The 27,750-nt window shown below is 62.5% G+C and overlaps 1 protein-coding gene across 1 annotated transcript in view; it reads left to right on the top strand.

Moving 5' to 3' along the window:
- The window catches only part of CACNA2D2 (calcium voltage-gated channel auxiliary subunit alpha2delta 2), a 128,887-nt gene that overhangs the window by 94,816 nt on the left and 6,321 nt on the right, over nt 1-27,750 (top strand). The window contains exons 4-23 of the mRNA XM_016149799.2: nt 3,856-3,915; nt 10,900-10,944; nt 14,132-14,273; nt 17,198-17,329; nt 17,509-17,566; nt 18,274-18,324; nt 18,452-18,551; nt 18,645-18,803; nt 19,038-19,145; nt 19,248-19,326; nt 19,828-19,877; nt 20,060-20,149; nt 20,364-20,435; nt 20,679-20,753; nt 21,946-22,020; nt 22,099-22,170; nt 22,247-22,318; nt 22,429-22,490; nt 23,250-23,326; nt 27,244-27,304. Of these exons, the coding sequence (XP_016005285.2) occupies nt 3,856-3,915; nt 10,900-10,944; nt 14,132-14,273; nt 17,198-17,329; nt 17,509-17,566; nt 18,274-18,324; nt 18,452-18,551; nt 18,645-18,803; nt 19,038-19,145; nt 19,248-19,326; nt 19,828-19,877; nt 20,060-20,149; nt 20,364-20,435; nt 20,679-20,753; nt 21,946-22,020; nt 22,099-22,170; nt 22,247-22,318; nt 22,429-22,490; nt 23,250-23,326; nt 27,244-27,304 (1,640 nt within the window). The remainder of the gene's footprint in view (nt 1-3,855; nt 3,916-10,899; nt 10,945-14,131; nt 14,274-17,197; nt 17,330-17,508; nt 17,567-18,273; nt 18,325-18,451; nt 18,552-18,644; nt 18,804-19,037; nt 19,146-19,247; nt 19,327-19,827; nt 19,878-20,059; nt 20,150-20,363; nt 20,436-20,678; nt 20,754-21,945; nt 22,021-22,098; nt 22,171-22,246; nt 22,319-22,428; nt 22,491-23,249; nt 23,327-27,243; nt 27,305-27,750) is intronic.

The raw sequence follows: 27,750 nt of genomic DNA, 5'->3' as shown, positions 1-27,750 counted from the left end.
GCACACCTGGGGTCACACAGCTCAAGGCCTCGACCCGGGTTCGGAGCCGCTCTGACCTTGATTTAGCAGATGTTCGTTGTGCACCTACTATGTGTCGGGGGCCAGGTTACTATCGGGTTCTCTGGGTGCCGTGACAGGGACAGGTGGGGGCTTGGAGGGCGTCGAGGAGTGGTTAGGAGGGGAATGGCGTCCAAGCGAACACCTCAAGGCTGAGAGGGTGAGCCGGGCTCGAGGAGTCCGGGCGAGAATGCACAGGAGGGGACAGGATGTGCAAGGCCTGGTGGCAGGAGGGCCGGAGACCGCAGGTGGCTCCGAGAACAAGCCTGAGCAGGGAGCTGGCCCCAGGGCAACAGGTGCTCCGGTCAGGAACGGCACCAGGGCGTACCCCCCCGACAGGCGAGGCCTGGAGACAGGACCAAGCCACGGCCCCACCTCTGCCCGGCCGGGGGTCTTGGTGGGTTGTCCCCTCACTCTGAGCTTCAGTTTCCTTCCCCATCCTGCCCACCCCTGGGCCATCAGGAGGACCCTTGAGAGATGGGAGAAAAGCCTGAAGAAGACGGACCTGGGAGCAGGGCGGGGGCAGGGCTGCGAGCCAGCGCCAGGCAGGCCTGACTACCGTGGGCTCTGCCGACAGGAGCCCAAGGCTCTGGGCGTTGCCAGCAGGGAGGGGACTGGCAGGGGGGAAAGGAGGCTTCCAGAGGAGGTGGCAGAGTCTGGTAGGGCTGACCGAGATGGCAGGGAGCACATCCCAGGCAGAAAAAGTGGGTAACAGGAAGGCCCAGAGGTGGGCAGGAGCCCTGCATGCTTAGAGTCAGTCACAGAAACCCCGGGGGACCACCCCCTGTGAGTGGCTTCTGGGAGTTGGAGCAAGAGGGCTGCCAAGAACCTACCCTCTGCGTGGGTCCAGTTACCATCTCCAATTTATGAGCAGGAAACTAAGGACGGGGGAAGCCACTTGCTCAGGGAAGCCAGGATTTGAACCCGGTCCAAGGCCAGGGTCTGGGCTCTGATCCCGCCTGAGGACCCTCAGGTGTGCCTGTGGGTGGTCCCAGTCCTCCCCCACTCCGCCCTCAAGCCTGACAGGACCCAGGCGGCCACAGCCTGCCCACTGCACTGCCACTCGGCCGCCCCGCCCTCCCGCACCACCAGGCCTGTGTTTAGCAGTTCACGCACGTCCAGCGCCCGGGGATGGACTGATTGATCTGTAACACCGAAAAAATAATAATGGCTTGATCGTTACTGAGGATTAAAAGTAATCCTTTCACTGTGGCTATTGCAACTCCGTTATTCACGAGTCAGCGGGCTGACCCGGGCCTTGCACCCCGCAGACTCCGTGAGTTCAAGGAGGCTGGGGGTTGGGGCCCTGGCTCCCTGGGGCTCCCTCCCCGTGGCTGCTAGGCCAGGGAGCTGGAGGGGTGGCAGCCCCCGTGTTCCTGGGTTCTGTGAGTCCCAGGGTCAGAGCCGAGCCCTGAGAGGATAAGGAAGCGGGGCGCGCAGTGATTGGCCAAGGCTCCCCGTTTGAGGGGCAGCCCCAGGGGCGGCTCCCAAGGCTTCGCCCGCTCATCCAGGCCAGGTGCTGAGCGTGCGTTAATAGACGCTCAGTTAGCAGTAGTGACAAGTGTTAACCACGTGTGTCACACAGTAGCATTCTCTGTGGAAGAGCCCCACAGGCTTGTGACTCAGGAGCCGCACTGCCCCTGGGGGTTTGTGGTTTAGGTGGGGAGGAGGCCCCCAGATGTAAAGGGAGGGGTGGGAGCTGGGCACAGGCGAACCCCCGGGGCCTCCAGAAAGCTTTCCCTTTCATACGCAGAGCCATAGGGAGCTGCTGAGGGCTTGGGGTCAGGGAGAGGCTACACGCTCAGATCCATATTTCGAAGGCTCTAGGTGCCATGAGGAGAATAGATGATAAAAGGCAAGAGAGGACGCAGGAGCCTGAGGGAGGACAGAGCCCGCGCTGGGGACAACGGCAGGTGGTTTGAGACCAAGGGCCGGATGTAGGGGGCAGCGGTTCCAAGGTGGATGGCCATGTTCCAAGCGTGGGCTCGGGTGGGCCTGAGGGTCACCCCGGGGAGGGCCAGGATTGGAGGCAAGACATGGGAGGTGTCTGGGAGTAGAGAGGCCTGTGGCCCCCGAGGCTGGATAAGGCGGGCAGAGACAGGTTGGCAGAGGCTGGACTGACATAAAAAGGTGGGCGGGGTAGCAGGAGGGGGAAGGGGAGGCCAGGAGGGGCACAGTATTGTGAAGCGAGGGGTTCGACTTCAAGAGGAACTTCCCTGCCCTGCCCCAGGACCCCCAGCCTCATAGGCCTCCCGGCTTCCAGGTCTCTCGGCCTGCGGAGGAGGGGAAGCCAGGCACGGCAGGAGTGGGGGTGGCCGTGGACAGGTCCTCTAACCGCCAGGCATGACACGCCGTGCCCCCCACACCGTTCCACGCTGGGAGGGAGGAAAAGCTGGTCTCCCAAGTCCTGACTCCCGCTTCCCACAGTGGGAGGGGCCAGGCTTTGTTAGACCCTCAGCTCTGCGGCGCCCGGGGCCCAGCAGGCCTGGGCCGATGGATAAGGGCGTGTGTCCTGCGCACCCAGAGGCCAGGGCCTTCTGAGGCAGGGCTGGAGGCCAGGAGGCAGGACGCTACTGCTCCACGCGTGGAATGGAGTGAGGCCGGAGTCGGGGACCGGAGCCCCTTTTCCCGAAAGAGCCACAGTGTTGCTCACCAGGCTGGTGGGCCCTGTGGAATGCGCCTCCAGATCTTGGTCATGGGCTGGGCAAGGCAAACGCAGTGAGAGAGCCAGGCCCAGGGCCCCAGTGCAGCCCCGACTCACTCTGTGACCTTGGTGTCCTTATCTAAGGGGACATGTCAGGCACACTGGGAATGGTGGCAGGTACACACGGTGTGTCGCTGGCCAGAGGGAGGGTTTGGCTTGCAGTAGGTGACTGGTTTGTAGTGACAGTGATCGTTATGATTAGCAGGACTTCACTGCATTCAATTCTGTGAGAGGCCCCAGAGGGCCCTCTTCAGGAGCCCCAAGACTTCCTGGAGGGACTGGGTCCTTGAGGTGCACACTAACAATCTCTGGGCAGCTCAGCACCTCCTCCAGGAAGCCTTCCCTGACGTCCCAAGCTCCCACAGTGCTGAGCTTTCTAGAAGCACCTCGGCTATTCCCGTCCTGGTTGTTCTGCCCAGTTCCGTGTCTGTTTCCCGCTCCGGACTGGGAGAGGGCCGGGCCGGTGCTGCCATGTCCCCCCACGTCAGCATGGCATGGTGCCAGGTGTGCAGATGGGCGGATGGAGGAGGCTGCAGGAGCCAGCCCCAAAGGAAAGGCCAGGCTCATGTGGACAAAAGGCTTGGAGAGCCTTGTGGGGAAGGGCCTTAGGAAGCCGGGGTGGGGACGGCAGGGGTGGGCCGGGGCGGGCAGAGGGGGGCTGTGGGCCCTGAGCGAGGCACTCTGCCCCCGTGGCAGTTTACCCTTGGCTGGGAAGGGCCTTCTTGGCGCTGGGGTGACGCCGTTTTGTAGGGGGTAGAGAGTGGCAATGGGCTTGACTCCAGGTCCTGGAGCCTGCTGTGTCCTGGGGATCCCCGGCCATCCTGTGGGCAGGAGTGTGGCTGGGCTGAAGTACAGGGAGTCCCATGGAGAAGCTACTTGGGTCCTTTTGTGCAGGCATCACCTTTACTGTGTGAACCCAACCGTGGGTGGGGGAAGGGCCCCACGGCAAGCTGGAGCATGTCCAGGAGTCTGGCAGGGTGGCGGGAGGAAGTCCCTGAGCCAGCCTGGTCCCTGGGGATGCTGGGGATGGAGAAGGCTTTGGGCTGAGCACGAGCCCCCCTCAGCCTCTGACCTCCCTGTGCTCTGCTCCTCAGAGACTGGCCGATGCTGCAGAGAACTTCCAGAAAGCTCACCGCTGGCAGGACAACATCAAGGTACGAGCAGCACCCTCCCCAGCCCCGAGGACCTGCCCGCCCCCAGCAAGGGTGGCTGTGAATGCGGGGGAGGCGGGAGGGAGGCTCCCCCAGACGCACTGGAGGGGCACAAGGGCTCTGTGGGGTGGAGCCGGGAGCTTTGCCCAGCATTCGACAGACGTTTGAGGCTCTCCTCGGTGCTGGGACACAGAGTACAGATACGAACTTGCCGTTCCATTCCAGAGGCGCTGTGGAGCCCCCCTGTGAGGCTTGCTCTGAAGCGATGCTCCCTACGTGGGTGGTTCAGGAGGTGCCAGACTCCTCAGCAAGCCCCCAGGGCAAAGAAGCCCCTTAATTCTGACTTTAATACACTGACCCGGAAGAGACTCTGGGACAAGGGTCCCTAACCCCCTCCCAGGACTTCCCTGAGCAGCAGCCTGTCTTTCAGGAGGCCCTCAGGCTGGGAGTGGGGACCAGGCTCTCTTTCCAAGGCAGTGCTCAGTCAGAGCCCAGGCCCCGAGGACGTGGGGGCGTGAGAAGCTGGCAGTTAGTACTCTTCTTGAGGGCGGAAGGGCCCAGAATGTGGGGGAGGGAAGGAGAGCCTCACTGACCCCCAGCCTCACACCTAGGTGGCCCTCACAAGTTCAGGCCATGCCTCCTGGTGGTCTCTGTGCTAAACACCGAGGGAGGCACCAAGAGCTGCCCCTCTGGGTCCCCTAAGGAGGGTGGGAGTAGGGCAGGCCCTTGACTCACTCCAGCACTGGACCTGGCCCATCTGGGAGGCAGGTGGGATCATTCTCCTGCACAGAGTGGTTAGACCTGCCCGAGGTTACATGTTGGTAGCAGAGATTCACGGTCAGGCTGTCAGGTGCCAGGGTGTTCGTGCCTATGATCCAGGCCCCATCCCCCCGGACACTCTGATCCCCACCCCACCTTGCCCACGCAATGGCATTCTTCCCTGGCTGCCTGGTGGGTGCTGGGTGCTCCCCTCAAGGAGTTCACGTGGGTTCGGGGTAATGGATGAATTTTTTACAGTGAGCGCATAAACGAGCTGGTGACTCCCTGGACCGCCCCCCACCTTCCAGGGGCTCAGAACTGCCCTTTTCCCCCTCCCCATTCCAGCACCACCACCCCCCTCACTGAGCCCCCTGACTCCTCAGCCCCTTGATCAGAAATACACATGGCGGCAGCTACTTGGGGTCACTGGCCACTCAGACCACGCCCCCACTGCAAACAGCCCTGAGCCTGCACCCGAGACCCCAGACCCCAGGTCTGGCCGTCCCTGCCTCCTCGCCAAGCTCGCCTCCCCCGCCCCTCCTCCTGTGCTCCAGCCGCACTGAACACCTCAGTCAGGCCCGCTCCTCATCTCGGCACCCGAATGCCCTCCGTTCCTCCTGGAGGCCCAGCTTGTCTGTCCCTTCCCAGCGATAGCCCATCAGCCCCTCCTCCTTTGAGCAGTAACCCAGGGGACTAAGGCCGTTCCTTTGTTCCTGCCATACCTGCTTCCTCCCCTCCCCACCAGGACAGGTGTGCAGAGCGGGCGCAGGAGAGTGAGTGATGGAATCGGGAGAAAGAATGAAAAGACCCGCCCTCAGCCTGGCTTTCTCTGCCGCCCAGTCCAGGCCCCCAACAGGAAGGCAGAGAGGCTGCCTCAGCCCCAAACTGCTATCCTCTCCCCGACTCCAAGGGTCACCCTGCCAGGTCCCCGGCCCCTAGTTTTCAGCTTCTCTCTAAGGCAAGAGCAGCTTACCCCAGGCCAGAGCGAGCACCTCTCTCATGGGGACAGCAGATGGTTCCCAGGGCCTGCGAGGAAGGAGGGCCAAGGTCTCAGGGGCACCCGGGGGCTGCTAAAACAGGTGCTACTTGAGGACCTGCTCCCCACACACTGGGCCACAACCCCTGCGTGACCCAGCAAGGGCTCATCCCTCTCTGGGCCCCATTTGGCAAAGGACCGGCTGGTGTTGGTGCTGCCTGTCAGTGCAGACGTGGTAGGTGGAGGGGTCCGCCCGCACCTCGGGCCATGTGGGTACCAAGTCAGGGCTGGTGCGGGTGCCTCTCTGGCCGCACCGGCCCATGGACCCAGGTGCTCCTGTCCCGAGATGAGGCAGGAGCAGGCTCCGGCTGGCCCCCTCCCTCGTGCTTGACCTGAGTTTCTTCCAGCCGTGGGTGTAACCGCAGGGCCAGCCGGGCTCAGCCTTATCTGCCCAATACTCACCATGTCCCCCAGTTTTTCAGTCTGCTGTCTGTCCGTCTCTCCCACTGGTCCCTGGGGCATGGTGGAACAGTAGTCACCCCTGCTCTCCCCCAGGCCGAAAGGCACCAGTGCGAAGGGTGGGCCCATTGGGCGACACGCCTCCAGCCCTGCCTGGCCTGCCGAGGACCATCCGCAAGTGGGGACTATCCACGCCGGGGGGTTCGGGGATAACTTAAAGCTGGGGAAGGGATGGCGTTTTTGTCCCTTGCAGGCACTCCACTCACCCTTGAAACCAAGTCCTTCCCAACGACCTTCAGAAAGTGACAGATAAGGAGCCAGGTTCCTCCCCAGCAATCAGGAGGGGCCCCTGGCCTGAGCCACAACCCAATGTCAAACTCACGCCCTTTGCACAGGCCGGGCCTTCCCCTGGGAACGCCCTTCCTTTCTCCTCGGAGGCCAACGCCTCTCCCTCTCCACTTAACTTCCTAGGGCTCCTCTTTCTGGTCCCAGCCCTAGGATTGGCCCCCACTACCCATGGCACCCACCTTTGGTGCCTCTGTCACAGACGGTCCCCAGGGCCAGCTGCCCCAGGCCAGCGTCCCTGTGGGCTGGTCTGTCTGCCCCACTGGCAGCTCTTCTAGGCCAGAAGCAAGTGGGCCTGACTCAGTGCTGTGCATCAACTGTCCATGTGCTCAGCCAAGTGGCCTGTGGACAGAGTGACCAGGAGTAGCTGGGCCTCAGTCTTCTTACCTCTGAGATGGGGAGGATGGCACCGGGGGGCCAGGCTGGAACTCACTGCATGATTGATAAGGTGTGGTCCTCCCTGTGTCAACAGTACACAATAGGTCTGCATGCAGACCTCCAAAAAACGGACAGCGGTGTACCCACAATCCGCACACACGCGCACCCCTCAACACCAGCTCGGGCGCTTCGGGGGTCCTGGAGTCTGCAGGGTCAGAGCTGGGATGGATGGCAAGGGCGAGATGTCTGGATTGAAGCCCCGCTGCTCTCCCTCCTAGTCCCAGGTCATGACCTCACACACCTGGCCGTAGTAGGGGCAGGGAACCGGTAGCCGCAGCCTTGGCCGCCAGGGAAACCGTGGCCCTTGTTAGCAGGCAGCACTGCCCAGGGCTCCTGCAGACAGGCGGCAGGTGCTCTGGTGCCCATAACACTTAGGGTAGATAAAGATGGCCCACCTGCCGGACATGGCACCTGGCGCCAGCACCTGACTGCGCCAGCGTCATGTGCCATCTAAACCACCACCAGGAAGGAACTGAGCCAGGGCATGGGTGGCAGAGGCAGGAGAGGTGATTGATTCCCCAGGCCCTCAATGCCAACACCAGGACTGGCAGGACAAAGCCCTGCCCTGGGCATCTAATGGAGAAAGCAGTCCTACCCTGGGGACTCTGATGGGAGAGCCACAGTCCTACCCTGGGGACTCTGATGGGAGAAGTCGCTCTGCCTGGGGACCTAACGGGAGGGCTGCAAAGGCTCGGCCAGGCCCGAGGGGCCGGCTGGACAGGACTGGTGGGCTCCCTGGCCCGAGGTCTGCCCCAGCCATCGGGCGTGCTGCCTGCCTCCCTGCCAAGCCGGCGACAGACGGCTCTCTCAGCAAACAGTCCTCTTGGCTGGACTGAGCTGGCAGCGAGCCAGGGCGAGAAGGCCAAGCGTCCTCGCTGGTGAAGCTGGGCTGCCGGCCTGGGCCCTGCTCGGAGGCCTGGTGGGCAGCCGGCCGTCAGGTCTGGCTGGGCCATGCAGGCGCCTTCCATGGCACCGAACTGCCATTCCCCATGCTCGCCCTATGCTCACGTCCTCGCCCTGTTCCCCACCTGCCAACACCCCTCGTGCCCCCTCTCGGGCTCAAGTCCAGCTAAGGAGAATGTGTGTGCCGTCCGTGCGATGGCCACGCGGCCTCCCCAGCCCCACCCCTCATGTGTCATCCGTCTACAGAAACCCTCATGGGCATGTGTGTGAGTTAGAGGGGCTGATTTCCCCACCCCTAGAATATCAGGAAACAAAGGGAGGTGTTGGGGTCTGGACCCCAGACCTTAATGACACCCGTTTCACCCCACCCAGGGGGTTTCTTCCACATTCGGGCTCCTCCCAGGGCTGTGGAGTTGTAAACATAAGGGGGGTCCCCCCTTGGGTTGGGTTAGCCCTTTTCCCTGGGGACATTCAGCTCCCCATCCTCATAGTACCTTCGGAAGAGGCAGCACCATCCTGATTTTATAACGAGAAGTCCTGGTGCTGAGGCTGCAGGATTTCACAGACACCCTTGCCCCATCGGTGAGGTGGGGTGATCGCTGGGAGTCTTCGTGGGACGTCTGGGGTCTGCGCTCACTGCTCAGGACCCCAGGGCTCAGGTGTTCTGGTCAGGATGGAGGCCGCGACCCTTTGCCAAGGCCCTTGTGGGTCATCGCTAAGTGATGTCGCCTCCTTATCTAGCCCAGAGGCCGGTGCCAGCGGAGGACACTGGGCCCTGTGCAGGCCAAAGCAGACGCACGAGCCTTTCCCGGGGACCCTCCCGCCCCGACCCCAGCCGCCCCAGCTCCACATCAAGCGCAGCCGTCACAGCTGTGTTTACCGTGGATGTTCACACATTTGACCTTGTCCTCCACCACCCCATGCTAATGCTGCTCTCAACCAAGGAAGGGCAGCTGGCCCTCCAAGGCAGGAGACGTGGGGAGGACTCCCGCACCCGGCCCCTGGGAACAAGGACCGCCTACGGACCCCTGAGCCTCACCCGGGGGTCTGCAGGGAGCTAGAACCCTCCTGTATGCCACGTTCCCCCTGTGACCCTGATGCCACCAACATCCCATCCTCCCCCAAAACCGTGAAACAGGACAAAGAGCGAAGGGGACCCACCGGAGCAGCTGGAGGGGCGGCCGCCTGAACAGCGGGGCGTCTCTGGGACGGAGACGCTCGCTGGACCCGCCACGGCCCGGCCCGTGAGGGAGCCCAGGGCCCCTGGGGGCTCGCGAGCGCCCGGCCGCCAGCCCTGCCCTTTCCTGTCCTTGCGGAAGCCTTGCCTGAAAGGTTGGAGGCGAAGCCCCGCGCTAATCTGCAGTCCTCCCGCCGAGCCGCGCGTTCTCGCGCCGGAGCCGTGTTTATAACCCCCTTTCAGATAACAAATCACATTTTCTTTTCGCCAGCGAGTGTGTTGAATTGATATTTTTTTCCCCTCGGTTTAATGGGTTTGTGTGTTCAGGAATGATCTTCATCAACCGAAACTCTTTATTGTGTTTGATGTAATGTCAGCTTTCATTACGCGCTGCCGTGGGAGCCTGGCGCGGGGGAAAGGCCGGGCGCCCTGGGGCCGGACCCCGGCCCCGCCCCGCCCCGCCCTGCCCACTGCGCTCCAGTCTTGCGGGCGGGAGGGGCTGCGTTGGGTCCGAAAGGCGGGTGGAACCAGGGTGCAAAGCCTCTCTCATCCCTGCCACAGTGTCCCCATCTGTACGGTGGGGTCACAGAGCTGTCAGGGAGGCCCTGGGATGCGATGTGTGCAAAGCGCTAGACACAGCCTATGCCTCAGATGACTGAAACTATCAAGTGGCCCTCGGCCTCACGTTTGTCAGGACGTTGTGGTCTAGGCCAACACGGTGCCAGGCGTGTGGTCAGTGTTCCAGAACACTTGCAGCGTTCCTGCAGGTCCAGCCAGTGGCCTGGCTCCCCGCCCCCAGACCGCTGGTGGGAAACAACCCACCGCTGTTCCCCACAAGAAGCCCCAGTTTGACCACCTCGAGCCGTGGCCTCAGGCCCAGCCCCTGAGCAGTCACCACGGCCGAGCCCCTCCCTGGCTCAGAGAGGGAGTCGCTGGGAGGTCACACAGCAAATGGGGCCCAGCCGGGCCTGCGCCAGGGGTGGCCAGGACGACTTCCGCCCACCGCAGAGTACCTGCCGGCCCTGTGCTTACTGTTTTACGGTCAGACCCGTGCTCACACTCGGTCGTCACCCCCATTTGCAGACCACTAAGAAACAGGCCAGTGAGCGAGGGTCCGTCAGAGCCATGCTCCAGGTTCTGCTGTACAAAACGAGGCTGAGGAGCACCAGGGGAGGGCGACTCCAACAGTGGCCCCACTCCACGTCCTGCCTGGGGCCCACCAGGGCAGGGGTGGGGCGGCCCCTCCTGAGCGGATGGCACTTTGATGGCACCAGATTCACCTTCTGGCGGCCTCTGTCAGCCATGCTCAGCGCTGATTAAAGATCATTAAACATGAAATTAGCCCGTTTGTGTTACGGGTCCCCCGGGTGGCCAGTGATTATGACGCGCAGATGGCCGAGAACCTAGGCGGCAGGCGGGCTGGTCAGGCCCGGGCGGGCGGGGCGGGCTCGGCAGCCGAGGGCTGGGAGGCAGGCTCGGGGGCCGGGCTTTGTTTTCTCCCGATCCTGTTGTGCAAACCCCCTTGCATTTCACAACAAATCACAGATAATTAATAAGTGCATGCCCGTAATGAGCAGGCTTTTTAATAGAAGAAATTGGAAGATGCAGCGTCGAGTCATTATTTCACTCTTGCCCACGCTCGGCTCTGTTTTTCCATCTTCTTCACTCCCCCTGGTTCTGCTTTGGCCACGGTCTCTGCAGACGGGCTGGTTCAGACCCACTGCAGAGACCCTGGAGTCAGCAGGAGCCCCCGAGGACGGTCCCTAGTCCCCTAGGGGAGGGGCGCCCTGGCCTGACTCGTCCTGCCTCCCTGGTGGCAGCTCTGGCTGGAGGAATCTGAGGAGGCCGTTCCAGGCCTTGCGGCCGGGGGTCCTGGTTGCGCCTCCAGAGACCTTGGGCTGTGAGTGTTGAGGCCTCTCTCCCCACCCAGGAGGAAGACATCGTGTACTATGATGCCAAGGCTGATGCTGAGCTGGTAAGTGCCCCCACCTGCGCTGGGGGGAGGGGCAGCTGCCAGAGCCACCGGCCCTCTCCGAGCTAGTGGCCTCAGCTGGAAAATGAGTGTCGGGCTCAATGCTGCTTTCGGATTATGAGCTCAAACCTGCAGGGTTGCGATGGCACAAACCCCCACCCTACATGCCCCCCACACACCCTGGAGGCCCAGACGCCTCCAGGGCTGTGTCTCTGTGACTAAGGGGCACGGCTTCACTGCATAGTGTGGGTCAGGCCTGGACCCCAGCCGTGGGTGGGCAGGGTAGTAAGGCGCTTGGACCCCCTCCCATAGAGTAGTTCAGGTGCCAGTGTGGAGAGGGGTGCTGAGTTGTACGAGAGCAGGGAGGAGAGGGAGCAGTCAGGGAGGGCTTCCTGGAGGTGGCGGGGAAGGCCAGGATGCGGGATGCAGTGCCGTCGGGTGTTTCAGGTCAGTGCAGGTTCCCTTCCCTGTGGTGAGGGGAACAGCAGCTCAGTGTGCTGAGCACCCCACAGCCTTGCCCCAGGCTCAGTGCTCGGCTCCATGCTCCGTGAGTCTCGCCCCAGCTGCAGGGGCAGCCCAGGTCCTCTGTGCCTGTCCTTCAGATGACAGAGACCATTTGGGTGGCTGAGGGCCTACAGAGGGGACGAGGGCGTCAAGGGGCAGGGCACACGGAGTGGACCTGTCAAGGCCCAAATCCATCTGCCTGCCTTTGAGGCAAAAGTAGTTGAGCCTAGCTGTCTCCTCTGAGCACGGAGCTGTCACAGCGGCTCGGCCTCTGGGTCCCCGCCTGTGCCGGCTGGTGCAGGAGACCCCAAACCCAGTCTTTTCCTCTCTATCAGCCTGGGGGGGTTCCTGCAGGGAGCTGGCTGTGTCCGGTGACACCAGGAGGTCAGCAGGAAGGCAGGGATCCCTGCAGCGGGTCCACAGTGCCAGGCCGGCCTGGGGCAGCCATGAGAGGGTGGGCAGGCAGGGGCCCCGGGAAGGAAGGGTGGGTGGGCTAAAGCAGGTGTGCTTCCCCCTTGGCTGAGCACTGTGGCTCCCGGAGAAGTTGCTAAAATTAAAGCTGGAATCTGAAATTCAAATGAAGAGCGAACCTTTAATTAGACCCTGAATCTAATTCCTTACCCCCCTCAGCAGCGGGCTGTAATTTTAGCAATCAGTGCATTAAATATAAACCAGGAGACTGCGATGGCCCACCATACAAAGCCCTGGGCATGGGGCTGCCGCTGAGGGGCTCTTTGGCCTGCGAGGGGGCCTAGCCCCCTGCCAGGACACTGAACCAGCCGCCCCAATGCATCTAGGACCCCCCGCCCTAGCGCTAAATCAGATGCCCTGCCCCCACCCCCTTGGCCATCTGCTGGGGCGCTCGGGGCAGCCCAAGGAGGAAGATCACCCCAGGCGGGGCCCGGCCGGGGTCAGGCAGCCCAGACGCCCGGCCCGGCCCTGGCATAAATTCTGCACACACACATTTGCTGGCTCCTCTCCTTGTTGTGTTGTATTGTTTTTTTAATCTTTGCCAGAGGTACAGTTAGAGATCTTTCTAGACCATTTACTTTTAAATTACCAGCCAGAAGGTGGGGGTGGGGGAAAGAGAAGGAAGGAAAAAGTTCGCCAGCTGATAGCTTATCAGAACGGAATCCAAATGTCACATTAGTTGGGAAAGTTGGGAGATTAAATTCTCCGGCGCCCTTCATCTGCCGCTGACATTTCGGGGGCTTTCTTCTCGCGAGCCTCCCCTCCTCCCCGAAGGACGAAGGACGTGCGTGGCTCACGCCTCAGAGGCGGCGGCTCCCCGCTCTGGCCTCCGCGGGGCAGCTGCCCGCCCGGCTTTACCCAGCACCAGGACCTTCAGAGGGTCCTCCCAGGGTGTGCCGAGGTGGGTGGAGGGGCCGCATGCTGGGAGACACAAAGAGAGGGCCGGCCGCACATGGCTTGGGCTGCGCTGTAGGAATTTCACTCCTGAAGAGATGAAAAGGAGTTTGCTGCAGGCCCTTCGGAGCCATGCCGGCACCCACACAGGCCAGCCACCGTCCCCGCCATCCGGGAGCTCTCCCGGGGTGGGGAAAGCCGGGTGGAGGGGCAGATCACCCCGACGAGAGGCGGCCTGGGCCAACGCCTGGAAGTGGGAGCCGAGGGGCGAGCGGTGGGGTCGACTGGCACAGTGCCATCCGGAGAGAGGAGTTGTGCCTTGTCAAGGGTGGGAGCAGGTCTTGCCAGGCAGTGCAAGGGGAGGGGGGTTCAGCTGCTTAGCTCCTCCCTCCCGGCACACAAGCCCCCGCTCTGCCCCCTGTCCCGCCTGCCTTTTCCTTGTCTCCCCTTCACTCCACCACCAGCTCTCCCTCCCCCTTGCACACCTGCACCCTTGCCCGTCCACCCCCCGCGGCTCCGGCATCCACACCGTCACCGCAGACCCGCCAGCCCGTGGTGGTGGGCGGGGGCTCACAGCGCATGCCCAGCCTGCCTGGCCAGAGACGCAGTAATTGGCACCTGTCAGACAGCTGCAGCCCGTTTTAGAAAGTCACGGGGGCTTTTACAGTCCCGCTGCTAGCAGGAGCTGCAGACCCGCCTCCCAGAGGTTACCGGTCTCAGTGCTGGCCCCTGCTCCAGCCCGGCTCTCCCCAGGGCTCCCCAGCTCAGCCCTAGAGCCACCCTGCTGCGGGGGTGGTGCCCCTGCCCCAGAAGGGGCCAGTGACCTCTCCCTGCTGCCGAAGGAACTCCGTACAAGGACTGAGCAGGGTCCGGTGGGGGTGGCGAGTCCCAGATCTCCTGGGAAGGGCAGACAGGCCTGCTGTGATTGCACAAGGCACATCCTCTGGCAGAGGTCTGCAGCCCGCTCCTCACCGGCTCCAAGACTTGCCTCCTTCACTGATGACTGGTTTCCAAGGATGTCGGGAAGGAGTCGGTTTGATTTGGGTTTTGGAATCTGGGTTTAGCAAGCGCAAGAATGGCGGACGAGGTGGGCAGGGGCAGATGGAAGTCACAAACCTCCTGGGTAAGGGGAACACACCCAGTGTCCATCTGTCCCTGTGTCTCCTCATCTCGCTCTCTGTGGGTCTCTGACTGCAAGAGTCTGATTCTGAGATGCCCCTACTGCCTGGACTGGCCCTCGCCTGCCTGCAGGCCCGTGTGACCCCACTCCACCATTGCCGGCCCTGACACTGCTGTGTGTGGGGGGGGTCCCTTTCTGCAGGATGACCCTGAGAGCGAGGATATGGAGAGGGGTTCCAAGGCCAGCACCCTAAGGCTGGACTTCGTCGAGGACTCAAACTTCAAGAACAAGGTCAACTATTCGTACACAGCAGTGCAGATCCCCACGGATATCTACAAAGGCTGTGAGTGTGTAGCATGCTTGGGCCAAGGCCCACCGCCGGGGCACTGCCAAGTCACAGGTGCTCACCTCTCAGACTCACCCACATGCAGACATCAAGCCCCTCGGGCACAGCCTCACAGTGGCCGGACGGTCCCCGAGCCACTCACCTTGTACATGGCCCCCTCCTGTTTGTACACGCGTGCCCACATGAATGCATGCACACAACTGTGCCCCCACATGCCAGGCCAAGTCCCCGCCCACCCCAAGCAGTTCCCCCCTTCCCTGGTGCCACATGGGAATGGCGGCAGAGCCACCAGCCACATCAGATGGACGTAAGGGCTGGGGGTCAGGGAGCAACCCCTCATACAGACAGCACCTGTTACATCTCCCTCCTGTTCTTGGCATGGAGGAGGAGTGGGTAGAGGGTGGCTGAGAGTCCAAGCTCTGGGGACAGGGCCGTTGCGCACAGCGGGGAAACCGGGTCACTACGGCTAGGAGGGTTTCGGTCAGACGTGCGGAGGGCCTTACTGACCGTCTTGGGAGGTGCGGCGGAGGGGACCGAGAGTCCAACACCAGATGGGGAGCTCTACCAGCAGGTCAAGGCTCTGGGGTCTGCTGATTCTACATGGTCCTGGGGGTGCCTACAGGGCAGCCCCCGGAATCCAGAGGGCCCACTAGATGGCGGATCTTGGGGCAAAGGTCCCAGAGCTTCTGGGCAGTCTTCAGAAGGCAGGGAATCCTCCAGGATCCTCAGGGAGGCTTAGGGTCAGCCCGGCCTTCTGGGCAGCCTCGGGCGGGGGCGCGGGTGGATGCTGCCCCGCCCCCTCCACAGGCCACCTGCCCGAGCCAGTCGAGGGGCACTATCACAAGCAGGCACGCTAATTAAAACAGGAGCCACACCGCCCTCCCCAGTCACCCCTCGCTACCCACACAAATTACATTTTATATGTTTTTTATTTACTGTGTCACTTTTAATTAAATCTGTAATCACTTGCCTGAGGGGGCGTGGTCCCCGTTTTCCAACTTCGCGCGATCGGAGAGCGTGTTCTCGCGGAAGCGGGCGTGCGCACGTCGGGCCGAGGAGCAGGCTCTTTCCAGGCGGGGCCCGGAGCGCTTGCACAGCCGACCTGGGAGTGTGTGTGTGCACGCGGTGGGGTCACGACTGGCAGAGGCCGCCCCGCCAGGCCGGGGTCTTCCCTTGGCTCTTGACCTGAAGTCAGAAACACCGCCAACTGCCAGCAGCTAGACGGGTTTCTAGGACGATCTGGTCTAAACCTCTCATTGTGCAGATGGGGAAACTGAGGCCCAGTGACGGGTGGGACTCGCCAGGCAGACTCTCCCCGGGCAGACAGCACTGTGTGTACCATCTGAGAGCCTGACTTTATTTTTGCCTTAAAGAGAGAAATAGAGCTCGTTCAACTCGCTAAGTTTCTAAATTAAGAACAGGACCGTAACAGGGCTCAATAGGCACAGCCAATGCTAGAAATGTGTTTTGTTTTCACATTACGGTCAGTTACGGGAAGCTGCAGGGACCGAGAGGGGGGAGCGAGAGGGGGGAGCGAGAGGCGCGGGGGAGGGAGGGCTAGGCAGCCCACGAGACACAGCAGAGGTCCCGGAGCAGAGGGACGAGTGCGCAGGCAAGTGTCGGCGCCCCGGCCGCGGGCAAAGCCTGGAGCCTGCGTGTCGGTGAATCACGGCTCTTCAGTTCTGAAGGCGTCAGTGTTCAGAAGCTGTCCTCTGGGGCGAGGAGCAGGGCCTTTGCAAGGCATCCTCCGGCTCTCGCTCGGGGCGGCTCTTTCACAGGGACAGTGAGGTGGAGGGAGGGGTGAGGATGCCAGGGCTCCAGCTGGGAAGAAAGGGAGCGGAAGAAGTCACCCCTCGGGGAGGGGTGAGCACAGAGCCCTGGCTGGAGCAGGTGTCCAACTCCTGCTCGTTTTTCCTGAGCATCCCACGTGCGGAGACAGGTACACTGCATATGCGAGAACATGAACCGCACGTACGTCAGCAGATTTAGGGCTGTCCCCAGGTGGAGGCAGGTATACTGCTGGGCCCATCCGAGTCTCTGCCCGAGCGGAGGACTCTGCAGGCCGGAGTGCATCCGTCCGAGAGGGGCCTTGCTCAGCAGCGGGTCTGGCTGTTGGGGGGCTGTGAGAGCAGGACCCAGAGTGGGCTGTAGGTATGAGCATGTGAGTCCCTGTGCCCATGGCAGCAATTGGGCTGCTGGGCAAGTAGGGGTAAGGCGGTCACACACCTGGCCAGAAACATGGAGGTTAGATACAGGTATACCTGCTGGGGAGTGCAGGCTCTGTGTGTGTGTGTGTGTGTGTGTGTGTGTGTGCACGCGCACGCTTGCAAGTTCAAATGCTTGTGTTGGAGCAGGATCATGGCACAGCCCCTGCCCCTCTAAGAGTCCTCATCCCCGCCCTGCCTGCTCCTGGCCCCAGTTGATTAATCATGAAGCTGAGTGGCTTCCAGCTTATCAGGTACCTTAATAGCGGAATAATTCCAGCCCCATCATCGAGCCCTTAATTGCTTTCTTGTGGCTGCAGCCCGGAGTGCATGCTGAGTGGGTGAGCTCCCAGGGGACCAGCCGCCAGCTCCAGACAGAGTGCTGGATCGGCATCCCAACTTACAACTCCCTGACACCTGGGTGGCCCCTCTCCGGGGGGCACAGGTCACAGCTGCCCCGCCTGATCATGTGGCGCCTGGCAAAAGAGCAGGCTGAGCTATTTCTTCGATGGCTTGGGAGGGGAGGAGGACCAGGAAGTCTACCTGGTGGAGCTGGCGCAGCCCCAGCTGAGCCCTGGGGAATGAGGGGAAACCTGGATAGGCAGAGAACAGGTGAGGATGTCTAAATGGGGGGCACATGCGTGAGTGTCATCGTGGCGAGGTTCAGCAGGGGACAGCCTAGACGCTTCCCACCCCAGCCCCCCTCTTCCCCCACAGCCACCGTCATCCTCAACGAGCTCAACTGGACGGAGGCCCTGGAGAACGTGTTCACCGAGAACCGCAGACGGGACCCCACGCTGCTGTGGCAGGTCTTCGGCAGCGCCACGGGAGTCACTCGCTACTACCCAGGTGGGTGCTAGCCCGTGTCCTGGTGCGTTCCTCCGTCTCCCAGCCCGCGCACCCCGGGCCGCGTGGGGTGGGACGGTCACCCCATAGACTGCAGAGTGGCCTGGCCACTCCCGCAAGGCCTGCCGGCTCGCGCCAGACACCTCGCTGCCAGCCCCCCATCGCCTCCTTTCCCCCCACAGCCACTCCATGGCGAGCCCCCAAGAAAATTGACCTGTACGACGTCCGAAGGAGACCCTGGTGAGCAAGCAAGGAGGGGCCGGGCAGGGACACCCTCTCGGCTCCCCCACCTCTCCCGCCTGCTCCCCTCCCTCCCGATATCCAGACCTCCAAGCAGGGCGCAGCCAGCTCTATCCAATTTTCATTTCACACATCGTTGCCACTGGAAAATGGATCCCATCACCCAGGCAGGCCTCCCAGCTGCCTCTGCCCCCGTCCACTGCCTGGCACTCCACCCCCCCGGGACTGAGGGATGGGCGAGTGGAGGCTCCCAAGGGCGGACGTATCCTCTGCGGGGTTGGCCGGCCCCTGCCCTGCCCATCTGAGCCCCGGACACCCCTACCCTCTGCTCTGCCTCTCCTGCCCATGACCTCCCGCCTCCCTGCCACTTGTTCCGTCCCCTGCACAGCTAAGACTCTGCCCTCGGGAGCTCATCCCAGGCTATGGGAGGGACAGGGCACTGAGGCCAGGGACCATGTCTCTAGGCCCCTCTCTGGGTCACCTGCTCACCCCTCCTTAGGGCTGCTCATTTGCCAGGGGGACCAGGTGACTTATGTCATAGGCAAAGACTGTTTTATTAAACACAGTATCTTCAGTGCCCAGCACCCTGTCCGGCCCACGCAGGGGATGCTCAATAGAAACATGTTGCATCAATACGTGGGTGAAGGAAGGAAAGAAGGACCCACAGGTCCCAGAGGCTGGCCCTAATCCAGGCTTCTCCTGGGCAGGTATATCCAGGGGGCCTCATCACCCAAGGACATGGTCATCATCGTGGATGTGTGAGTGAGCAATGCTGGGAGGCGGGGTGGGGCGAGACAAGGGACTGGACTCTGCCGCCGGGGGCCATCCTGGGGGAATGACAGGAGAACACCTGAGGCCTACCCGGCACCTCCATGACCTCCCCAGGAGTGGCAGCGTGAGCGGCCTGACCCTGAAGCTGATGAAGACGTCCGTCTGTGAGATGCTGGACACACTCTCCGATGACGACTATGTGAACGTCGCCTCGGTGAGTGCCAAGGGGCCAGGCGGGCCAGGCGCGCGTCGCGGCCACCTGCCCCGGCCGGCGCGAGGTCCCTTACGGCCCTCGGTGTCCCCGCAGTTCAATGAGAAGGCGCAGCCCGTGTCCTGTTTCACGCACCTGGTGCAGGCCAACGTGCGGAACAAGAAGGTGTTCAAGGAGGCCGTGCAGGGCATGGTGGCCAAGGGCACCACGGGCTACAAGGCCGGCTTCGAGTACGCCTTCGACCAGCTGCAGAACGTGAGCCCCGCGGGCGGATGCGCAGATGGCCGGGGGCGGGCAGGGGCCCGGGCTTGCTGACACTGCGGAAGTCAAGACGACTGGCCTTGTTAGCACCCACCAGGCAGCTGGGGCAGATAACACCATCTGCTGTTGGGGGGAGCACCAGAGGGCCAGGCGCGCCCGAGGGGATAGATCTACCCCTGAACCAGGAGTGGCCAAGAGCCACCTGACCCCACACCTGCTCTTGCCCAGTCCAACATCACCCGTGCCAACTGCAATAAGATGATCATGATGTTCACGGACGGCGGCGAGGACCGCGTGCAGGACGTCTTCGAGAAGTACAACTGGCCCAATCGGACGGTGAGGCTCGGCCCAGGCGGGCGCTGCCCTGACCCGGGCGCCGCGCAGGGGGTGGGGGGCTGTGCTCCGGCAGCCGCGGCAGTAACCTCGAGCCCCGAACAGGTGCGCGTGTTCACCTTCTCCGTGGGGCAGCACAACTATGACGTCACACCCCTGCAGTGGATGGCCTGCGCCAACAAAGGTACCTCATCCGCGTCCTGCCGCCGGGCAGGCCGGTCGTCCGTCTTTCCGTGCGTGTGACTGCCTGCCTGGCTGTCTGGCCCATCTGAGCCTTTGTCTGCCCATCTGAGTGCCCATTGTCCATCCGTCTCCCAGCTCGTCTGCTCCCGTGTCCGTTTGCCGGTCAACCTGTCTCTCCGTGCATTTAGGCCTGTCCCCTGGGTGGACTCTGCATGTCACCGCCATCCTAGAGTTAGGGGCTGTAGGCCTCAGGTTCCTGTCCTCGCCCCAGCTCTGCCTCCCTACACCCCTACCTGCACTCACAGCCGCGCGCATAGCATCAGCCCCACTGACAGAGCCACAGCAGGGAGCGCTGAAGGGACACGGTTCAGAGCGAGCGACTCCAGAGAAAGGGAGCCCGAGAGACAGTCAGGGCTGCAGACGCACCCCAGGGAGCCGGGACCCCTGTGCCTCGGGTCCCGAGCGCCGCCCGGGGCCACCTCTGCCTCCCCTTCCCTCACAGGTTACTATTTTGAGATCCCTTCCATCGGCGCCATCCGCATCAACACACAGGTGAGACTGTGGGGGGCCCCGTCCTCCCCTGAGCCCCCTGCTTCTGCAGAGGCAGCACCAGTAACCGTCTGCTCTGGTGCGTGAGCGCCCCCTGGTGGTGAGCTGACACACGGGGAGGCCGAACAGGGAGGACACAGTGGGAGGGGTAGACTCATGACCCCTGCCCACCGCCCCCTCCCCAGGAATATCTGGACGTCCTGGGCAGGCCCATGGTGCTGGCAGGCAAGGAGGCCAAGCAGGTGCAATGGACCAACGTGTATGAGGATGCGCTGGTAAGTGCTCTGGGCGAGGAAAGGGTGGGGCTGGCGACCTTCTTCCACGGATGTGCCCACAAGGTCAAGTAAGTCCCTTGGGGATCCCCTAACCAGGGCGAACCAAACAGAGGAGCAAGAGAAGTGGCCTGCACCTCAGCCCCTGCTCTGAACACTCGGGGCAGGGGCATGGCTGGCCACAGGAGACCAACCCATCATCTTCCTCTCCCTTCAGGGTCTGGGGTTGGTGGTGACAGGGACCCTACCCGTATTCAACCTGACGCAGGACGGCCCTGGGGAAAAGAAGGTGAGGCGCCCACTGGGTAAGGGCGAGGCACGCCTGGGAGGGTTGGACATGCCCACAGCATGTCTGGGAGGGAGGCAGGAGGGGGGGGCCTGCAAGCTGGACAGGGGCAGCCGCCCGAGCTGGACGGGGGCAGCCGCCCGCGAGAGCAGCTGAGCAGCTTGAGGCCTCAGGCATGGGAGGGAGGGGGCAGGGGCCCCCCCTATGGCCCTGGGCCCGTTGCAGACCTCCTGCCTCTGCTCCCAGAACCAGCTGATCCTGGGCGTGATGGGCATCGATGTGGCTCTGAATGACATCAAGAGGCTGACTCCCAACTACACGGTGAGTGTCCAGCTGTGCATCCACCCCGCTCTGCCTCCCACGAGGACACGGCCAGACACAGCGGAGGAGACTCAGCGAATACAGCACCTCCGTGGAGACCTCTGAGTTCAGGCAGTCAGGGAAGGCTTCCCGAGGAGGCGACCCTGGCCCTAGAGCCGGGGTCATCAGACTATCTGTAAAGGGCCAGACTAGGACTGTTGGGGGCTCTGCCGGCCTAGATACTCACACTCGGTTCTGCAGTTGTGCTGGGAAAACAGCCACAGACTAAACACAAACAAATGGGCATGGTCACGCTAGAGCACGACTTTGTTTGTGGATCCCGAAATTCCAGATAATTTTCACATCATAAAATATAATTCTTCCCATCTTCTTCAAGCATTTAAAAATGTAAAAACTATTCTTAGCTCAGCCATACAGTAAGAGGTGTGGCCCATGGGCGGTAGTTTGCCGACCCCCCGGGCTGTCACGTAGGCAGGAGTGTCCTGGGGACAGAGGAGGAGAAGGGGTACCTCAGAGGTGGAGGGAACTCTCTGGGCAAAGTCTCGAAGGTGAAAAACAGAGTCATAGGCTAGGGAAGGAGCAACATCAGTGTGGCGGGCCCCGGGCCTGTGGCAAAGGGAGTTTGGGTCTTGGTTGGGGGATGGGGGATGAGCTGTATCGCACCAGATCCTGAATGAAACCTGGCCACACGAAGGCCGCAAGTCATTGGGCTCCATGTGCCGTGATAAAATGGCCGAGAGGTAAAAGTGAGTCCAGGGTCCCACTTACTCCTGGAAGGGATGCCCAGGCCTGCGGGATTCCAGTTATACTGAGACGGGGACCAAGAGGAGACCGTAGTGGGGAGGGGAGCGGGAAGCAGCAACGGCTTGTGGGGCCAGTCGAGGCGGAGCAGCCCGGCTGACTGACAGCTCCATGAGAACCAGGGGCGGGGTGAGAACTCCAGGAGGCCAAAGGAATCTGGCCCCGGGGAGCTGGGCAGCTTCGGCCAGGCCTGGTGCATGAGGGGCGCCAGCCTGCTGGGCTGGGCTTGACTTGAGAAGCAGGCTTGGGGCCGAGTGGCATGTGGGTGCCTGGCCCAGGCAGGCAGACGGCACCCCTCAGCGGCATGGAAGGCAGGACAAGGAAGAGCTCCGGAGCCCGGGGAACCCCTGCCCAGCCCTCCAGGCCCTGAGCCCCCAATCTACACCCCCAGCTTGGAGCCAACGGCTACGTGTTTGCCATTGACCTGAACGGCTACGTGTTGCTGCACCCCAACCTCAAGCCCCAGGTGAGCCAGGTGGGTGGCCTGGAGGGAAGTAAACAGTTCCAGATGGGAGCTCCTGACTTCCTGCCCCGCCTCTCGCAGACCACCAACTTCCGGGAGCCTGTGACTCTGGACTTCCTGGATGCAGAGCTGGAGGATGAGAACAAGGAGGAGGTGAAGAGGGGAATGGGGAGGGGGAGCACCCAGAGCAGAGGAGGGTGGGCCCGCCTCACATCCCTGGCCCTTCCAGATCCGTCGGAGCATGATCGACGGCTACAAGGGCCACAAGCAGATCAGGACATTGGTCAAGTCCCTGGACGAGGTGAGACGGCGGCTGGCAGAGGAGGGGGAGAGAGCCCGGGCGGGCCCCCTCCCCCTGCCGCCCCACCCCTACCTGCTAGCCCAAGCACCTGACCCAGCCCCTCCTCCCAGAGGTACATAGACGAGGTGCTGAGGAACTACACCTGGGTGCCTATAAGGAGCACCAACTACAGGTGAGTGGTGAGTGGTGCCGAGTCCGGGCGGGCGGGGCGGGGCAGCCCCACCGCCGGAATCCGAGCCAAATCCCGGTGTGGCCCCCGGCAGCCAGGTCTGCTCACTTCTCACCCCATGACACTCAGTCCCCAAGGGCCTCCCACTGGCCTTTCAGGAACCGCCTCCTGGGGGCACAGGACAGAGACAGGACGGTGTACCGGGTGTCTCCCTGGGGCCTGCCCCCCTCTCGTGTCCCGCCCACCTGGACTGTAGCCCTGGGTGTCTGTCCCAGGAAGTCATCCTCCGCACATTCGCAGCCTGGGGGCAGGCCCTGGCAGTGCAAGCTGGCCCCTGCACGCCCAGGACCAGCCGGTGCTGCCCTCACCGAGGCAGTGCCAACCCTGCTTTCAGCCGGCTTTCACGTGGCCCGAGTCTCTGGGGACCGTGGACCCCGCTCCCACAGCAGGCTAGCTCCCTGACAGCGTTCTTCCCCTCGTGCCCTTGCTGCTGGCCAGATGGGGGAGGCTGGCTGGGCAGGCAGTGTGTTGGGGGAGGTTGCTGGGGGTAAGGGGCAGGGTGGGGATTTGCTTCGGGGCTGGTAGTTCTGAGGCCTCCAGGAGAATTTGGCGAGTGGAGGGTCCAGGATCCTAGGCCATGACTCTCCCATCCGATGGCCAGGGGAGGGGAGGCCGGAGCCTCCAAGGCCATGGGGAGGGGGCACCGGTACGGCCCACCTCTCCCCAGTGGTGACTTGCTTCCCTCCCCTCCCCTCCTCCCAGCCTGGGGCTCGTGCTCCCTCCCTACAGCACCTTCTACCTCCAAGCCAACCTCAGTGACCAGATCCTGCAGGTCAAGTGTAAGTGGCCAGCCCCTGCCTGCGCCCTGCACCCTGCCTCTGCCCTGCACCCTGGCCGGCCCCAGGCAACGTAGCCAGCCGCTTGCGGCCAGGCGGCCCCTCCTGCCCAGTCTGCCCACGCCCCAGGCACCCGCAGGCTGGGGCGCCAGCCCAGAAAGTCTGTGGAAATCTGCATGCTCGCCTTCTCTCAGATTTGGTTCCAGACCGTTCTCTCATGGTTTCCGTTAAGGTTGTTTTTGGTTTCTCCTGCTCCGTGTCTTCCCTCCTTAGCCTGCCTCCCGCACACCCTGGGGGCTGCATTCCCTGAAGACACCCCTCCTCTCCTTCCTCTCTCCCCTTCTCCCGGTTGCTCTCTCTCCCCCTGTGGTACCACCCTCAGGGTCTCTCTCTCTCCCCCCTCTGCCCCCTCTGCCATTCCCGAGACTCATCCTCCTCACCTTCCGCCTCACCTCAGCCCTGTCTTCTGGCTCCCGCCCCTCCCTGCCAGCCCCAGCTCCCTCCCTTACTCTCTCTCCCTTTCTTCTTCCTCCCTCTCTTCCTTCCTCCTCCTCCTCCCCCTGCCTCTCTCCCTCCTTTCTTCCCTCCCCGTCTCCTCCTCTTTCCTCTCCCTGCACCCTCACCTTCTCTGTCTCCCTCCCTCTCTTGCCCTCCCTTCTGCTCACCCCCTCCATCCCTCTCCCCTACCCGGAACCCCTCCTCTCCTCCCCTCTCCCATCCTCTCTCCCTTCCTGCCTCAGCTCCGCCCCCTTCCTCCAGTCTGTCCCTCTCACACTCCCCCCTTCCTTTCCTCCCTCTCCCACTCTTCTGCCTGTGGCTCATCCTGCATGTCCTGCTCACCCTGGGCCTCCCCCAAGAGTCCCCGGAGCCTGTGGCCCCGCCTGCCCACCGCCCGAGGTCACTGGGAGGGAGGCTGGGGCTCCGGCCCCACCGGGCACCCCCACCTGCCTGGCCGACTGGGGCTCATCTCCTTTGAGTTTTCTCGCTCTCTCTTTCTCTCTCATGTCGTTTTTTTGCAAGAAGTTTCCTTTCGGTATGATGATGAGACACAATATTTTCATTCAAACAGCCATTGAATAAAATATTGTTTGTGCCCCTCCCCTTCCCCTCCCCCTTTTCGTTTGTTTTTGTGTTTGTGTTGTTTTTTGTTTTCCTCGCTTTCTCTCTTGGTGGACTGTCCCAGTGCCAATCAGCAAACTGAAGGGCAAGTATATTCAGAACCAGTGCACCCTCCTCTCCCCACCCCACCTGCCCTCACACCCCTGCTTGCCCCCCTCCCTGCCCAGGACCAGCCACACCCTGCTCTCCAGGGCCCCCCTCCCAGCACCCCCTTGGCTCCTCTAGTTCTTGCCTTTCCTCTGATCCCTAAACCCCTATTAGAGCCAGCAGCCCTTGCCCCTGGCCCCACCCGCAGGATAGTTCTCCAGCATATTCCGAGAGCTCAGGCCGCACCTCATCCTCCTCACTCCCTCTGGGCAGGCCCCTGTCCCCATTTCCTATCTTCTCTGTCACTTCAAGACAACTCAACAGTGGGGACAGGGCTGAATACCTCTGCACCACCTTCCACCCAACAGTACAGGGGCCTGAGATGCCGGGGGTAGATCAGTCCTCAAAGGGACTAACGTGAGGCTTACGGGAAAGGGCCAACCGCACGAGGCTTCCTCTGGGCTAGTTCTCCCTCCTCTGATCTCTGTCGGTGGCTCCAGAAGCTGGCAGTGGTCCCCAGGGGAGACAGAAGACTTTGGAAGCCTCGTGCCCTGTCCCTGAGGTAGGTAGGGAGGCAGGACAGGGCGGCCGGCAGTCAGGCCCCTGGGAGAACCTGACCATCCTGAGCGCTGGCCAAGGTGCTGAACTCCTGTCCCCGACGTCTTCACAGCCCCCAGAGACCTTGCTAAGGCCGCTGGCCGACTCGCTGCTCCTAGGGAGGGTGGTCAAGTTAGGGAAGGTGTTCCCTTGGGAAACAAAGGCAGACTCAAGGACTGTGGGCCTGGCCAGGAACGCAGGGAGCGCTATCTGGACCCCAAAGGCTAGGACAAAAGCTTGGAGGGAATCAGGCTGGATGTGAAGGAAAAGGTTCTGGCACCCGCAGGCACCCAGGCCGGAGACTCCCAGGAAAGGCAGGCAGTGAACTCGCAGATCCTGGCGAGAGCAAGGCGAGAGCGGCAGATGAGGGGCTCTGCTGCTGGCGCACGGGGGGACGCCCCTCCCAGGGAATGCCTGGGCAGGCGGGGCATGGAGAGACGAGGGGCTGTCCTATCCCTGGTCCCCGTGGTCTGGAAGCAGGGGCTCCCCAAGAAGCCCTAGGGGCCCTGTCCTGCCTCATCCAGCAAGGAGGCCGGGGGGCGGGGCATGCCCTACCTCCACTGGCTTGAGTTGTCTTTTATCCCCCTCCTATACCCCTCCAGTGGCCCCAGAAACGCAGGGCCCCGGTAACAGTGGCAACCATAGCATAGTCGCCTTCCTGTTCCCCCACCTCCTTTTTCTTTCTCCTCCTCCCCTCCCACCCCTACCCCTTCCCTGTCGGCTTGTGTCCAAACCCCTGCCTCACAGTCCCATCAGAAAGCAACAGTCCAACCAGTGACTGTCCGGCCCCTCCAGGCACCCCGATCTCCTCTCCCCAGAACCTTGCAGTGCATTGTGGGTGTATTTGGGAATAAGGAAGACCCCTCTTCTACAAAAACAAAGCCCTGGGGTGACTGACAGTTTGGACTCTGGGTAAAAGGACTGCCCAGAGTGCGACAGGCTGAGAGCAGAGGGACACCTCCCAGACGCCGACCGGCAAGGTGGCCAGTCCAGCTGGGCAGAGAGAGGCCACAGAGGATCCCCAGTGGCTACATCCCCAGATTCACTCACAAACCCACATAGAGACACTCGCACAGCTACACACCTACACACACACACACTCACGTATATGCAAATGCAAACACACACGTTCTCATGCACACGTGCTCCCACGTGCACACACGCACTCAAGCGTGTTCGGTCCCACACATATACGCCGGCCCACTTGCTGGATCCCTCGGCAGCACCTTCTCCAGAGCCCCCAGCATTCCCCCCTGGCTGCTCTGAGCCCAGCCAGGTCCTAGGGAGTGAGAAGACTTAGCCCTTCTTCCCCACCTGCCCTCATGCGCCCAGCCCCAGAGGGCAGGTGTGCAGGTTCCAGCAGCCCTCCCGTCCCCTCCCAGCCCCTAGACTCTCCTCCTGCAGTGTGGGAACATTCACAGGCGCCTCGAGGGTCTCTCCCCCAGAAAGGACCTCCAGACCCCACAATGCACTTCAGCCCACCCCCAGCCGCCCACACCGTCTCTGGTTGGACTGTCTGTACCCGTGAGAAAACCCCTCGGTTTGGCCATGTTGATGCCTGACACAGAACAAAAGCGAGACCTACCAAAATGCAAACAGCTGCAGCAAAGAAAGAGAGATAAAAATCCGCAGCCAAAAGCCAATCCCCTTCCTCAAAGTCTCTTTGGAGGAGAAGGGAGCTCCGCATGCGGTTTTTTCCATTATGGATCAGATAAGAGCAAGACTGGCGCCTCCCCCAGACCATGCATATATATAGCAGTGTGTGTATATATATGTGTGTGTGTGTGTCCGTGTATATGTGCTATACAGCCGTATGGAAGCATATACAGCCACGCCAAGGGACTCACTGCCGACAGAGGACCAGGCCCGGGCAACATATTGGCTATAACTGCCCTCCTCCTGCGATGCTGTGGTCTCCGCAGGCCCTCCACCCCTCCCCACCCACCCCCTTCTCTTTGGCTCGAACTTGAACGTGGAATTGGCGGGCTCCCTATTTGCTGGTGTCTCCCCCACCCTCAAGCCGCCCCCTTCCCTGTCCCTCCGACCCCTTCAGCTCTAAGCCTCCTGGCCTCCCGCCTCCCCAGCCCCCGCCGGATAACCCCCCGTTTCTGTTGCAGATTTTGAGTTCCTGCTCCCCAGCAGCTTTGAGTCTGAAGGACATGTTTTCATTGCGCCCAGGTAGCTTGCGTGTGGCCTTGCTGAGGCGTCCTCCCCCACCCCGACTGCCCCGGCCCACCTCCTGCACTGCCGCCTGGAGCTCTGTGTGTCTGTGTCCCGTGCAACGTCGCCCCCTCCCCACGCATGGCCCCGTATGTGCAGCCACGTGCATACACGGGCCATGCAGCCCAACCAGGCAGCAGGGGCCAGCTGCCCGCAGCTCCGGCTCCCACCGGGCTTGGGGCGGCAGGGCTCTGGACCCTCTGCCGGCGTTCCCCACCCTCCCAAGCAACTGGAAGGAGCCCTTTCTGCCCCGGGTCGGCTGTCCGCAGCACGCCCCTCGACGGGCAGCTGCTGCTCTGGTTTGCGGTGCCCTCCCTACCTCCACCCTGCACCCTGTCCGTGTCCTGTGTCAGTGTTTGTGTGGGTCTGGGGACCGAGCCAGCCAGAGCCCCTGTCCGCAGTGT

Source organism: Rousettus aegyptiacus, unplaced genomic scaffold, assembly GCF_014176215.1.
Source record: "Rousettus aegyptiacus isolate mRouAeg1 unplaced genomic scaffold, mRouAeg1.p scaffold_m13_p_4, whole genome shotgun sequence".
Taxonomy (NCBI): Eukaryota; Metazoa; Chordata; class Mammalia; order Chiroptera; family Pteropodidae; genus Rousettus; species Rousettus aegyptiacus.
Note: the sequence above shows the minus strand (reverse complement) of the source record. Positions and strands in the feature narration are given on the sequence as shown.